Below are 16,035 nucleotides of genomic sequence, written 5' to 3' on the forward strand. Positions count from 1 at the left end.
TATTGTAAATCATTATCCCGTGACAAAAAACCTTGATGGAAAGCAGAGGATTAAAACCTACACACCATTAAAAATGTCTGAAAATATGCAATGGGATTTGATTCCAAGTAAACATACACAAGTTTGCAGCATGAGAGTCTTTAGGCACTTCATTATCACATTCTAAAAGGCTAGAACAGAACACAAGGAGGCAACAGTATACATATTTATTGAAAAGAAAAGTAATGGACCATACTGGAATATAACAGAAAATGCATAATCATAGTCTGTAGAAATTTGTCAGAATAGTACATTTACAAAACTAGCTTCTAAATACTATTACAACTATATGTACGAATACAGGATACATAATTCCTGTTACATACCATCCTGCTTTTACGTTCTTCATTGTGCAAGATATTATCCCTAGAAATTAAAGTAGAAGTGTCACTAAATAATGCCAGCAAATTTATATGGTGGCAACCCAGAAAGAAGATATGTCCCTGATCCTTTTTCTGCTTTAAATTATGGCTCTGAAATGTTAAATGCAATACAGCTGGAAGTTATGATAAATAATCCATTGTCTGTATCACTGCAAAGAAAAAGAATAATGAGTTTCTGTGTGAGAAATATTATTGACTGCAAAAATGGCATTTTACTTGATTGAAAAGTACCATGATATGTTGAAGCATTTTTAAAAAGTAAATTCCCATGGTCTAGAGAGCACTTTCTCTATTCCAAACAGATGATGCCATGAATAACTGAGAAAAGCCTAAGGTATAAACTTCTGTTTCAATTCATTGTAATGTATAGCATTTTAATAATACAATATGGGTAAAAATCCAGGTTCACTTCATGACTCAGGTACTCCTATGAGCCCTCTTTAGACTAAATCATGTGGCTGAGAAACTTTTATTAAACATGCTTCTTTTTCAAATCTAAACATGTCATTGTAAAAATGGTATGAAGAATAAGTAGCTGGGGAAAATGCCATGGTGCTGACTGGTGTTAAGGCTCTGGGAGTTTGATAGGACAGGGATTTTCTTTCGAGGTAAGGAAAAACAAAGAACAAAACGAGAAGAACAGAAGTTACAAAAAACATTGCAGTATAGAGTACTTTCACTCATGGTTTCAGTAACTCCTACTGATCCTTGCAATTTTTTTTTCCTCACTGAAGATGCCTAGTTCTCACTAGGCTATTGTTGCAAAAATTCCCCAGATACGTTTATATATTCAACAGATTATGCATGTTGACTAATAATGGCATAAAAAGAGTTTATACTATTAATCTGATTATCTTTTTCATGGCTCTATATGCATGTGCATGGTCACTGGAATTTTATATTATCAATAATGCCCAACAAGGAAATGATTGGCAAAACCTATTTTCTATCGTTATGTAAAATGTGTTGGTGGAAGAGGTAAGAAACTGAACAAATCACACTTTTCTACTGAAACTGGAATATAAAAGCTGTTTTTGCACAGAATTATGACATCTAAGATGATTAAGCAAATATTATACAAACTCTCAATTTTATTTCTAGCCACATAATGTAAAATGTCAGAACAGTTATCAATAATAAAAGGAAAAAAAGTCATGTACATAGGAAAATATTTTTAAAAACCAGGAAAGAAAAACAAGTGATGTACTGACATATTCAAACAATACATATGAAAACAATAAACAAAATATCAGTAAACAATGAACTGTGTAGGAAATTGACAGCCTCCCTCCCCGGGTCCCTTCTTTTTCTCTGCATATTTGCAGAGAAAGAAAGTCCTTTGGTTTCTATAATATTTCTACCTTTTGCTATTCCCTCAGAGTTGAATCTGGTAGAGAGCCTTATAGGTTGGACATATGTAACCTTTTGGCACAAAAGATAATTTTATAATCAGATGTTGTCTTTCTGTAAATAAAATCTCTGAATTGGTCTTAAATGTGCAGCTGTAGAAATGTTTTTAAAATAAAAAAATGTAATTCCAGAGGCTTGGAATTATACTATTCTTGTTAATGTTTAACATTTAAATTAGACCTCATTTGCATTAGTGTGTGCAAACATTAAAATATAAACTTCAACAAATACAAGAACTTTTTAAAAAAATCTTGTAATGAGTGTGACAGGGCACATACCTTTCGGCTCTAGCTTTATATAAGGAAGTCCATCATACCAAGGCATACATTACTGCTGGTTTTCCATTGGGATTTGTTCAGAAACAAGGCAATCTGTCTCATATTTCTTCTTTAGACCCTTCAGGTATATTTGCAAGCTGTTTGGATCCAGTTGAGAGTTACGAGCAGTTTGAACTAACATATTTGCTAAACGGTATATAGCCCTCTCTTTTAATGTTTCAGAAGTATTTATTTGTTGTTGCTGTTATTTAAAAGGACAAATATTAAAATCTGAAATTGTTTGACATTCACTGTGCAAGTTAAACAGATGTGATCTTTTCAATGATGCTCTTGTACTGATTGAGTAAACCAATGTAGATTATACACAAGCTTTTGGGAAATGCATGCCAGCAACCATGAATTTATCTTTATTCACACATAAACACACAGCTTCAAAACAAAGGGGCATTATTTAATATTGCTATATAGAACAATATATTGCTTTACAATCTGCATTGTCCACTAGCATGCATCTAGAATACAAAATTCTTAAAAATTATGAATTTTATTAATCACTTCTGGAGATAAAGACATTTTGAAATCTAGAAAACAAAAGTAGAAATGTTTTTCAAAACATATTTTTCTAAGACTGAATGGATAGTTGTGTTCTTAGGATTTGGTAGTGCATCAGTATACTGATTAGACCTGGCTCTCTTATTATATGAGTATACTGATGAGACCTGGCTCTGAGTCACCTTTGGGCTGATATGGGTGGGGTAAAAATGATATAAATAAATAATATATAAAAATATAAGTAAATAAATAAATAAAATAATTTAAAGCTTTATATTCTGCCCTTCTCACCCCAAAGGGGACTCAGGGCGGAGCACAATATATATATGGCAAACTTTTAATGCCGGAATATAAAATAAACTACAAGTATACATAAACACAAAATCAGTTATCTCCACTTTAAAATCAATTGCTTAAAACCATCTCAGATCATCCATAACGAATCCGGTATTAAGATCTAGATGAAGTCAATTACAACCTAAATTAATACCTGGGCTGGATGAGGATTTACAATTTGATACTTAACACCAACTAGAAAATGGTAATGATGGCAATGTCGAATTTATTTTTCCTGTTACTATCCCTCAAAATAACAAACTGCACGTCTTGCGTGTCCTTCTAGTCCCCATACTGCTACTGAATTCCCTGATGACAAAACTCATGTCAACTGATGTACTAGATGGAGCCTGTGACTGATTTAGGATTGTATTTCAGTCATCAGTATATCGATAATGTTTAGATCATTGCAATGTGCTCTCTGTGGGGATGTCTTTCTGAAGGCAGCTTAGAAGCAGCTAGTACAGCATGTTGTTTCTAGTGTCTTACAGGATAAAGCTTTGGGAGCCACATTACTTCTTTTCTGGAGTAATATAGTCTCAAATGCTTCCATTACCAATTCCTCCTTTGTACTGTAAAAATTAATCGTGAATCACCATTGCTATTCACAAGTAGCCCTTCTTCCATCAGCGACTTGCAAAAGGAATTTCCATGCTATCTCCTTTTCCCTATGAGGGAATGGCTAGAGTTGTACAGTAATAGTTGGAATGGTTCTATCTTACCACATCCCAAACTTCCATCTCCTCATACTGCCAATTTATCCATGGTGCCATAGTGTGACAATACTGTGTCACCACTTAAGGGCAAATCTCCTGAGGCTGTTTTCTAATGGACATGTATGCAAGGATTTGTGTGCCTTCCTATGAAGGGGAAAAGACCTACAATTCTCGAATGAACTGCCCAGGCTTTTACACAGATATATAAAAACAATAAACTGTTGCCCTTCAGGGATTATAGTCTGTCTCCCACCCGAGAGGTGAGATGTTTAACCAAGACTTAAAAACTTGGAGATCAGATTAAAAATTAGATCCTGAGAAACAACATGACAGCAAATGTACAAATGACAACATATTTTTGAGACTTAGAGTAATAATACCCAAATGTTAAGGAATATATTATGTAGCATCTGATAAAGTATGTATGTGTGTGTGTGTGTGTATCCTTTTCTTATCAAACTTTTATTCACAATTCAGTGGATTTTTTGTTTGAAATTTGGGATTAAAAAAGGCATATTCTGTATTTCAAAACAAATTCTAACAGGACCTATTTTCAAGTATATGTTAGGAAAATATGTAAGACTAACAAATGTACTGTACTCTAGGAATTACATGTTATATTCTGCATTACTACATACCATCATTTGTCTAGAAATAAGAGTTATGATCTCTTTAGCATCACATATTATTGATGGAGGAAGAGATGAAACCTCTGCAGCCTTTAATCCTAATAACAATATTAACAACATTGTTTAATTTTTTACCTATGAATTGAAGATTAAAATACAACAAAAACAGACACACAAGACCGTTTAAAAACACAAACACCAATTAAAATACATATTCAGTTAAAAGAGCATAACATTGGTCTAAAATCACGCATATTAAAAACAATCAATTTATGATTTTAAAATTCATCATTTAAAAACCTTCTGGATAGGTCTGCTGGGGGAAAAAACTGGACTTTAACACTGTTTATGCACAGCACATCTATTTGCTGAATCTCTTTCAGCAAGTCATTCAACAATTTGGGGGCAGTTAAAACAAAAGGCCTCTGCCTAATGGCTACCAAGTTGATTCTAGTTGATCAAAGTAAATGTTCCCTATATGACTTGACATTATGGGGTAGTTTATACAGGAGAAGACAATCTTGAAGGTAACATGAAATCAAAGCATGTATGATTTAAAAGAAGTTAAAAAAAACCCCAAAAAACAAAAAACACTTTGTCCTTTGCCCAAATGCTAACAGCAGCTGGATATATACTTTGACCCCTTAAAATTAGATAATCAAAATGTCTGTTTAGCACTGTTACTGCTGCAATATCTTGATCTCTTATCTATAGTAAAAAATAAGAGCTAGGCAACTATACTGCAGCTACACATGCATAACCTGGAGTTACGCATCTGTAGATGCTCCATATTCATTAGCACTACATAGTACAATATCACACTACAGCTCTAACATGCAAGTCCATGTTTCCCTATTGCCTCGTTTGCTCCTGCAGAATTCTGGGAAATATAGTTTAGGGTGGAAATCTCAGCCAGAGAAATCCTCGGCTTCCCTAAATTACGTTTTCCAGAATTCTGCAGGAGAAATCCGGGCAATAGGGAAATGTGGACCGGTGATTTAGAAGTCTAATGTGATATCATCCATAGTTGCTATTATGACATTATTGACACAATCATAAACACATTCGAAAATTCATGTTGCAAATACATTAAAAATATTAACAATAACACTAAAAATTATTACAACCACATAAAACAGTAGCTTCCCATGGAAGGAAGATTCAGAAGGTGGGAGCAGTCACTAAGGAGGATCTTATGTCCTCACCAAGCGAGCCTGTGATGGTTGTGAAACCAGGAGAAACCTTCTCCTGTAAAACTTGGGGTTATGTTTGTTTTGTAGGGGGAGATACACACAGTCTGGACTTAAGCTCTATAGAACTTTATGGTTCATGACCAGCACTTTTAATTGAGCTTAGAAGCAAACTGGTAGCCAGTGTAACTGTTTTAACAAGTTAAATGCAATAACAAAGTGGCACATGCCTAGTTCAATCAGCACATGGGAGTTCGATGACAGAGTCTTTTCCCAGTTTGGTTATATTTCTGCATTAATAGGTTGTAGAACTGAATTTTTCACTTGGAAAGAGGGAAGGGAAAATGGACACTATAACTATGATGCTATTATCAGTTTGTTACTACATTTCATTCATAACAACCTCATTACTAACGTTTTCCTCTCTACATCTATCTGTATGATATACCTGTCAACTGAAAATAACATTCTATTTGTTTAAAGAAGTGGACCCTGGTTCATGAAAGCTTATGTGTTAAACAATTTATCAGTCTCAGAAGATTCATTGTTTTATTGTAACCTTCATTCTTTCTTTGCAATGATATTGTAAATATCACTCAAAAAGAGAAGTGAAGCTGAGAAGAAGCAGAATATCTTGCAAAATGGAGAGACTAATGACAGCAATAATAATAAGTAATGCTGAGAAGATAATACAAATCTGAATGTACTACTGCTTTAAAAACATACACATATAAACAAGATGTCTTAAATACAATGTCACACTGGTGCTGCAGCACCAATGTGATTGAATTTCCTTCCTTCCTCCTCTTACCTATAATAGCCCTTGGAGATGTCCAACAAGCATCTTCAGAAGGTTTCCCAATCCTCCAGAGTAGATTCCAGAGGACATGGAGCAGGGGCTAAAGCAGATAGGGGAGGTATCCCTCTAACCAGATATGCTATATTCATTTTGAAAAATGCTAATAAGTAATATTGTATATTACCATAGTTTTTTTCTTCTGTATGTCCCTTAGAAAGCATATAGGTATAAGCAATTTTCTCCCTGATATCAGAACTACTTCTCACATGCTGTACTTTGAAGTAATTGTTTTCTGCATTGGGATATAAGGTATCAATTTGACATAATTCCAAGAAATGGGTAGCCAAGAGTGTAAATGCCTGAAGAATAGGGGGAAAAAATCAAATATAAATTATAGGAAAGAAGAAAAAAGAGAAAACATTTAAAAAAGAAATGGGTGTCTATTGATTAAAATATTAAAATTACCTTCAAATTCAGAAGATATTCACAGACTGCATAACATATGCCAATGCCTTCTTCAGGACTGGTACCTCTGCCAAGCTCATCAATTATGATAAGTGATCTGTCATTAGCATTTTGTATGATATATGTTATCTAGAGAAAAAGACATCAGATTTCATTACTAGCACTAAATGTGAGGATAAAATCTGTTAATGGGGATTTTCATTTCCTGCCCAAAACTCAAGCTAGGAAATTTACTTTGGTGGCATTTTACCAGCTGCCACTTAAAAGCAAAACATGAATGAACACAAGTAGACCAGTTTAGAAGCTCTACGTTTGCTTCTAAGCCAGAAGAGAAAAGTGGCAACAGGTATGTTTAGCTCCTTCTTGAAATGCATTTGTTTTTAAAATCTGCATTTTAGATTTTGTAGGCTCATTGCTTGCCCAAGTACATGTGAAAATACAATTTGTGTAAACAATCGCCTAAGATAGAGTATATGTGTATAACCAAATTCCTAAGTTGGGGAACATTATGTAGCACCTTCTTGGAGGCCACCTTAGCCTTCTTAACATGACACGTAGGATAGTTTTGATAGGGAATTCTAAAGACAATAAGAGGGGACCTTTACCCCACAGGCCAGTTGAGAAATATTTAAATAAACAAATAGATATAATCCACCTTCCACCAATTCCTCCAGTAGGAGCTTCTGGATTCTATCAGCTTCAATAAACTTATTTATTTGTTGGTGGGGGGGGGGGGGGGGAGAGAAAGAAGGTGCCTTTATTACATCTTGTTTGGATTATTTTATTTTATTTTATTTTATTTTAAACAGTTATGTTCTATCATTTTCACCCCAGAGGAGACTCAGGCTAGAGCACAACATACAAATGGCAAACATTCAATGCCAGGACAAAAATAAATTATACACATACATAAGCATTAAAATCATTTATCTCGACATTAAAATCCACTATATAAAACTGTCTCAATTATTGAAACATAGCTGCCTTTGGACACTTTTTAAAAACTCTTTTAATTGGTCCAAAATGCTCAGCCAGGTTACTTACTGGGGCAGGTTGTTGGGCGCATATAACATCCTTGCTAAAACAACTGAACTGCCTGCTGTTCCATTTCCAGGCAGAATTTAAACTCCTATGCAGCAAGGACTATGCAGAAGACGTGGATGTTCCGCTGTGCTTTTGACTAGGCAATTCCCTGGATAGCTGGTCCCAATTGGTACCTAAAAATCTTGTCCTCACACTTTCCAAACCTTTAATGACTAATTGTTCTTATCCTTATTGTTACTATAAGATATATGCACTTTACTCACTATTGTTATTGTATGTCTGCCCACCCATAACGAGACATTGGATTTTGCTATTGGTTGTTGGCTCTGATGTCCATTTTATATATTGCTTAATATTGTTATTTCTTTCTTGTTTATATTGTATTTTGTTACTCCTTTGTTGTTATGCATTTTAATGTGTTATGTTTTAACTGCATTGTTAGGCTTGGCTCCATGTAAGCTGCCCAAAGTCCCTTCGAGGAGAGGGAGGCAGGGTATAAAAATAAAATTATTTTTTGAGACGCAACAGGATGAGCCCACAGCAAACAAGATCACTCTGCTGGCTGTTGTATTGGATCACACATCAGGCACTTTGGCGAATAATGTGTGCAGATCCTTATTATTATTATTATTATTATTATTATTTTAGTGTATGTGGCAGATATAGCTTTTAACAGGGGGTATCCACCAGGGTTTGGTTTCGGACTCTTAATGGATACCAAAAAGTCATTAATGTTCAAATGCCATTATATACAATAGCATAGTAAAATAGTGCCCCTCATATAACATGACAAAGCCAAAATTTGCTCCGCAGATTTTTTGAGTGTGTATGGATATTTTCAACCCATAGATGGTTGAATCTGTAGAGAATCTATAGACAAGGATGGGTGATTCTATTTTACTTGACGTTTCATTGTATTATTATTTTAACTTGTTCTAATGCTGGTTTTAAATGCATATAGCTTAATTGTATTCTAACTTCTGTATTAGTAGATTTTTTAATTGTACTGTGCTTTTAAAATGTTATATGCCACATTGGATCATTTGTTTGGAGAAAGTTAGAATATAAAGAAATCAATAAAAATATCAAACGCAGTGGCTGAAACCATACTGTCATCATGCTGCACTTGTACAGCAGGGGAACCAACCTGCAGTCTGACTGATTCTCCAAAAAACACCTGGGGTTTACAATACCTTCTGAAGTGATAGGGGATGTGTCTCAGGAAACTGGAGTGAGAAACTGGCAGGAAATGGGAATTTCTCCTTGCATGAACTGAGGTGATTTATACAATTTTCAAAGATCTGTAAGATCTCAACCACTGCACGTCACCATGAACCTCTTAATGTGGTTATCAAAAGAAATCTCTACCGATTTGTACTCTTTGTTAGACCACCAATCATGGTCCAGAGTGGTGTCCTTGGAGGAATATTAAAGAGTGTTTTGCAAGTTGAATGTGGATGGATACAATGGGAAACAAGACTGGAATATAGAAAAACAGTTCAACATTTGGGTTGGTGCAGAGTGTCACTGAATTTCAGCCTGTTAGTACAATCTTTGATATTTTGGAAGAGCAACAGAAGCAAAGGCTCTTTAATATTTATTTCTAAGCAAAAATGTACAAGTCCATGAACAAATCAAATATTAATCAAGGCCATTGATTTCAAAATAGAATCACAAAGCTCAGCTGAATACCTCTTTCATCTCCTGCATGAATGTTGATGAATTTGTTTCTATATCATCATCCATACCTATTCTTGTAAATATTTGGTCAGCAATCCTAAAAGAAGAATATTCTGCAGGGACGAAAGAACCTGCAGATGAAAAAAGAAAAAAAAGAATGGAAAGTTTAATTGCAAAGATCCAATTTAATATTATATTGTTGTTTTGGGACTTCAACTTAATTCTGACTGAAGGCAACACTAGCACAGGGATTTCTTGACAGAATTTGTTCAGAGGGGATTTCCTTTGCCTAACTCTGAGGCTGAGAGAGTGTGAGTTGACTAAGGTCATCCAGTAGATTTCTATGGCCATGCAGAGATGCAAACTCCGATGTCCAGTGTCATGGTGTAGTGATTTGAGTATTGAATTATGACTTGGAGACTCATATCTGAACAAATCTTTTCAATAAAAACCCTTGGTAGATTCACATTATGAGGTTACAAGTCAGAAAGCACTTGAGGACTCAGAACATACTTTCCCTCTCCTATGGAATCATTGCTTCTAAAGAAATCAACAAGAGTTTAATATTACATACCAATTTGTGCCATAATCTGAGAAAGAGCTATCTGTTTTAAGTAGGTTGACTTTCCACTCATATTTGGTCCTGTAATTATGACAACATTGCTTCCTTCTGTGATGTAAGTATTGTTGCAAACAGGTTTCTCTAAAGATATTTTTTCAAGAACTGGATGCCATCCTTGCTTTATTGCTAATGTATCAGTAAACTCTGGACGTACTAAATAAAGACAGCAAAATAGTACAATATGTTTACTGATGTTGCTATTAACAAAAATATTGTAACTTCACTTTGACTGAGCTTGTAGGATCATTTAGTTTCTGAGAACTCCAGTAGTTGAGAATTTATGTGTGAAATCTTCAGCTTTCACAATCTGTCATCACACTCCCAATAATGGGGAAATTGATATTATTCCTGGTGGTTATCAAAATAATATTGCTTTTGGAGGGGAAAAAAGACCTGAAGAGAAAAGAAGTCCAAAAACACCTGAAAAACCAGGGGTTAGGAAACACTGGTCTACAACATCCCAAGTACTTACATGTTGCTGCAGGAAGTCTTTAATTGTATTGTTAACATCATTTGGTGCTCTAAATGGATTAATTGGTAATTTCAGGAAATAAATCGCAATAAATGGTATTTTTCCCTATGTAATAATACTTACCATAGTCAGAAAGTGTGCAAGCATGGGCAAATGACTGCAACATATCTAGCATTGACACAGTGTCAGAGAGTTTGTAGAGGCAATGAATATGTTCATAGATTTCACTCAGTAGTTTACACACTATCCTGCAAATACATAAGAGCACAATGTTTTACTGCTCAAAGCAATTTGAGCAAGAGTGTGAATTCATTACAACTCCTGTAAACATCAGCTATATTCCAAAACTACTTTTAATAAACATATAATAGCAATATCACTCATTTTACATAACTCATTTATATCAATACTGGAAAACATTTCATGATGACAAGACAGAAAGTGATTACTGGATTAATTTTAAATGAATTAGTTACTAAAGTTTGTTCTGTAAAACAGTTCAAGATCCACTTCAAGAAAGTGCTACAGAGATAGTGAAAATAAATGAATAAACAGTCCCCATGTTCATAGCAGCTTTTTTCATCTAGCCAACTTCATTAGTTTTATGTTGTTTGTGATTATTCTACATTAAGGAGAAAACCAATTTTTCTTAAATGCCATTATAAGGAATATTTGGGGGAAGTAACCTGACATACGCTATTTAATGATGGAATAGACATTTGGGGTCTTGGAGATTCAATTCACCTTTTAGGTGTTCTCTGTTGGGTTTACGTAATACCATTTATAAGACAAGGGCCTATTTACACAATCCAAATGAGGCATGGCACAGGTGAATTGATCTGTAGCATACATATAACATACAGGGCTGATCTGCCCTTAATGCAGTCTTACCCTGAGTTCCTCAACGCTGGGGGATGCTCTGAAGCTTCCACAAAGCTCTGGAGCTTACCTGCACTTTGGGGATGTGTAGCTAGGCCATTTCCAGGCCAGAACCAGTCATCCTGCTTAGTGGCCCCGGGACAGGGGGTGGGCACTAACCGTAATCATCCTGTCCTTAATGTAGTGGTAACCATAGGGCGCTAAATTGCTGGTCATCACTTGTCACAAAGACTGATGTCAGACCAGTCACAGAAATACAGGAGCAAAGGAGGGGGCAATCCCTCCTTTCCAATTTCTCCTCTCCCTAGTGGCTCTCATGTTTAAAGGACAGGATGGTGGTGGTATGGGTAGCTGCCCAATGGCATTGAACTGGGTTCAGACCACAAGGTCAAGAAGACCACTTCGCGTTGTCTGGATGGCTTGGTGCTGTGCTATGCGAGTACCCTCTAGGTGCCAAGCTGAATTGGAGGCTGGCTGTGCAGACTCCCTCAGGGCTGATTTGTAAATCCTGACTGGATCAGCTTTGGCATAAGTAACATGTAGAGATGGACCCAAAGACTCCAGAATTCCTCATGATCATTAACAAGACTTTTTGAAGTAATGATAGATATAGCTCAGTGAAAGCAGCAATCCATTGTACAGCTATGGTGGGGAGAAAAGCAAATTTGGAATTAAAGGAAAGGTGAAAATAAAACCACCACTATATTTAGAGCAAGGTTGAGTGACATCTGAATAAGGAAGGAGTAGACATCTGATATGTGGACTTCAGCATAGCTTTTGTAAATCCACAAAATGTTTAGAAAAAGGGCAGCCAAAAGATAAAGGGCAGCCTAAAGTGTTTGGAGCTTTTTAGTTTAGAAATAATATGCAGTGAAGTGGATATAAATCTATGTAGTGTGTGGCGAAGAAGGAAAAGACTTCCTTTTTTTTCCTTTTAGTGACAAAATTAGCTAGCAGTAGAATCTAATCTATGATGTGAGATGCTTTAGATGTGTTGGAAGAAGCAGCTCCCATTTCTCTCCCACAGGAAACTAAGCTGGCCCCTTCCCTTCCTTAATTCCATTGGCAGATAAACATCTTTTTTTCCTTTGGAATAATATCCACATCAAGGAGTATACCACAGAATCACACTGGCTTTGGGGGAACAGCTCCTGTTGCTATGTCACCTGCCTGTGACCTTCCTGAAATCATCAAGACAGTGAATCTATGTTCAACTTTTTCTGGCATTTTCATATATATAAGTGAGTATTAAGTGGAATTCAAACTTCTGCCTAAACACATACATCAGAAGCTGTTCTTCCTTGTCCCCCATACTAAAAAATAAAAATTAAAGGGACAGCTGGTATAGATTACACAGGATCATACTAAGGTGTCTTTTGGGTTGGAGGTCTTGAGCCTCTAGGAATAGCTGAGTTTGCTGGCAGATGGTACTACTGAGAGCCATTTTCTGGGAATACCAGACTAAACACATACATCAAAAGCTGTAATGTTTATGTGCAGCAGTCATTTTGCTGTTTAGCTATCTCCAAATATAAACACAAACTAGTGAGAATGAGACTAACAGAAGAAATAATAAAACAAGGTAAGAAAAAATCCCAAACCTTTTTTGAGAAGGTCAAAAATCTTTAAACAAAACCCATGAACATAGACCCAAAGGTGTCAAAACCTAGCATATTTGGCACAATAGCCTAAATCCAATCACAACTTCATGCCAGAGAAGACCCACTGAATCCATTACTGAGCCCCTTAATTCAATGTGCCCACTCTTGCTAGAACCAGAAATTGGATTTATGTCAACAAATTTACCTAGGGGGGAAATGAAAATGTTGGAGGTATTCTTACAAGTAGGTCATGTGATATATTTCTCTCAAAGACTCTTGGCATCTTTCATTCATTTTCATTAAATCTGGTGATGTAAAGTTATATACATTTTTCATTTTAGTTATCTGTAGAGAAAATTCAAACCAAACAATAAAATATGCTACATAAGCACAAATAAAACCTCTAAAAACTAAGTGAGTATAATTTGAAAAGCATGAGAGGAATTGCTTTTATTACCGTTCATAATTCTAGCTGGATAATAAAGAAAGCATGAATACAAATTTAAAATATGTGTGTGATAGTAACTGTATAATATCCAAATATAAATTTGGAGTTTTATAAAGAAAAACATTCTCATCCAGGTCTTGTACAAGGACAAGACCATCCAGCCAAGTCCTAACATCTCCAGTACTCCACAAACAGATAGGAAAAGAATGACAATCTTTACACTTTTTCAAAGACGACCATCACATTGCTTGTTCAGACAAGCTTAGAGGGACAAAAAAGGAAAATAACATGCAAAATTCAAGGAAAAATAAAACTCATAAAAGGGAGGGAGGCTGGCTGGCTTAGCTGAACAAGGCTTCACACTAAAACAAGAAATAATTATTTTTCATGTCCCAGATGTGTCAGAGAATTGAAAGGAAGGTTTCACTCCTCTGAAGTTATGTATTCTGCTGCCCGAAATGTTTAAGGTCAAGCTCTACACAGCCACTACAAATAACAGGGGAAAGCGATGTATAAATCATAAATATTCACAAAACTTTTTTTTGTTCTTACAAATATTCTAAAGAGATTATTTTATCATTTTAGAGTTGTATAGCTTTACAGTTAAAAACAGCTCTTTTCCTCTAATTTTCTATCTGAGTACAGTACATTAGGGGCCATTGTGTGGCCATTGTTCTGGTATCTATAGTCTTTGTAATTCAAACAATTTTTTTACTGTGTACTCTTTTTATGTTTGATTGATTTTATTGTTTATGGAATTTTATGGATGTTTATATGCTTTTAACTGTTTATATTATTGTGACATCGAATTGTGCCGGTTTTGTAAACCGCCCGGAGTCGCCCTCGGGCTGAGAAGGGCGGTATAGAAATATAGTAAATAATTAATTAATTAATACATATGTAGATTGAGATATTTGCGATTCTTTTCTTCTACCTTAAACACGTCAAGTTATCCATGTTTAAACAATTTGCCCTCATTCCAGTGTAATGTACTCTCTTGGTTAACCTGCATTATCCATGGCATCCCATAACATCCAGCTTCCCCAGTAGCACTGTACAGGAATAACATTGCCACTCTATCACTACAAGAGATGCTTGTAGTATATGTATGAAATATTTTAAGAAACCCAACGTATTAAAAACCATGTTTAAACTTTTTTCCAGTCTCATAACAGTAAAACATAATGTCAACTCCTTGTGATGGAAAAATTAAAATAATGTAAAAAAATTAAGTATATCAGGTTTCAGAAGCAACATCTCCAAAATATGTACCTTGGTAAATTCTGAAGGAAGCTGACCATTGTGTATTGCTGCACAGTCAGCACTCATCTGAATAAAAAATCCTCGAGCTGAACTAAAACTTGTTTTCAAAGGAAGGCTATATTTTTCTGCAAGCTGTGCTATCATTCCTTAATAGCAAGATGTAAAACACAAACATTTTTATATAATAAAATCAACCACATTATATGCACAATAAAATTCCTAATTGTTTCAGGGAAAATCTTGACATTTCTTATGCACAATGGATCTGTTTGCAGAAGATGTATCAAGTAAAGGGAAAACATTAATATTTTAAAAACTTGTTTTTGTTTCAATGTTGGTAAAATGAATAGAAAAAAAATAAGACAAAATACCCTGAAGAAATTGACATGGCTTGACAACAAAGAGCACATCTACACCACTTAGGCCAGTGTGTAGTCAGATCAGCCTTGCAGTGCCTAAAGACCACTAAAGGCTGGCCCAGCTTAACTCGGGGAAAGGCTATTTCAATGAAGTTGTACATTGGGTTAAACTAATTTAGGAAAAACCCAACTCCTAACACATAAGTCAGGCTCTCCCCAAGCTAGATACAGGCAATTTCCCCTTTTGTGAGTCATGAGAACCAGTAGAAAAATGCCACCACCCCACCCCCCCCCGAGATAAGAAAGGTGCGGGGGGGGGGGGGGAAGCTGCCTAATGCGTCTGGCATGGCAGGAGGGATTCCTTGCCATTAAAGTTGCTAAGGCATTCCTTTTGGGCTGCCAAATGGGCTCAAACAAGACACTAAAAGTGGTTTAGGCCCAATTTTAGTGTCTTTTAGAGAGACTATTCAGGGGGAAATTAAAAGAATATGTATGTGTTTTCATAAATGTGATCAACAAGAAATAAAAAAAATGGAAAAACACGCTTTTAAGTAAAGGTTCGGGATCCCTTAAAACACAGGTGTCAAACTCAAGGCCTATGGGCCAAATCCAGCTTGCCATGTCATTTTATATGGCCCTCCAGATGCCGGACTACCATTCCTGTATTTCTCATCATTAGACATCATGATTACAGCAGATGGGAGTTGTGATACAGTAACATCTGGAAGGCTGCCATTTTTCAGGATAGTGGGATTTGAATTTAGATACAAGGCTTGTGGATATGATGTATGACCTTAAAATGTATTTTAGCTGTTACCCAACCTCAGAGATAAAAATGCTGTTTTGCTGCCGTTCTCATGGCAGATAATC

The 16,035-nt window shown here is 35.6% G+C and overlaps 1 protein-coding gene across 1 annotated transcript in view; it reads right to left on the minus strand.

The window, feature by feature from the left end:
- Positions 1–218: 218 nt before the first annotated feature.
- MSH4 (mutS homolog 4) overlaps positions 219–16,035 on the minus strand; it is a 48,508-nt gene continuing 32,691 nt past the window's right edge. The window contains exons 12-20 of the mRNA XM_067467817.1: positions 14,816–14,952; positions 13,337–13,440; positions 10,739–10,863; positions 10,096–10,296; positions 9,534–9,652; positions 6,798–6,926; positions 6,517–6,691; positions 4,353–4,441; positions 219–2,351 (exon numbers count right to left, since the gene is read on the minus strand). Of these exons, the coding sequence (XP_067323918.1) occupies positions 2,160–2,351; positions 4,353–4,441; positions 6,517–6,691; positions 6,798–6,926; positions 9,534–9,652; positions 10,096–10,296; positions 10,739–10,863; positions 13,337–13,440; positions 14,816–14,952 (1,271 nt within the window). The 3' untranslated portion in view covers positions 219–2,159. The remainder of the gene's footprint in view (positions 2,352–4,352; positions 4,442–6,516; positions 6,692–6,797; positions 6,927–9,533; positions 9,653–10,095; positions 10,297–10,738; positions 10,864–13,336; positions 13,441–14,815; positions 14,953–16,035) is intronic.

The sequence above is a fragment of the Anolis sagrei genome, chromosome 4 (assembly GCF_037176765.1).
Source record: "Anolis sagrei isolate rAnoSag1 chromosome 4, rAnoSag1.mat, whole genome shotgun sequence".
Taxonomy (NCBI): Eukaryota; Metazoa; Chordata; class Lepidosauria; order Squamata; family Dactyloidae; genus Anolis; species Anolis sagrei.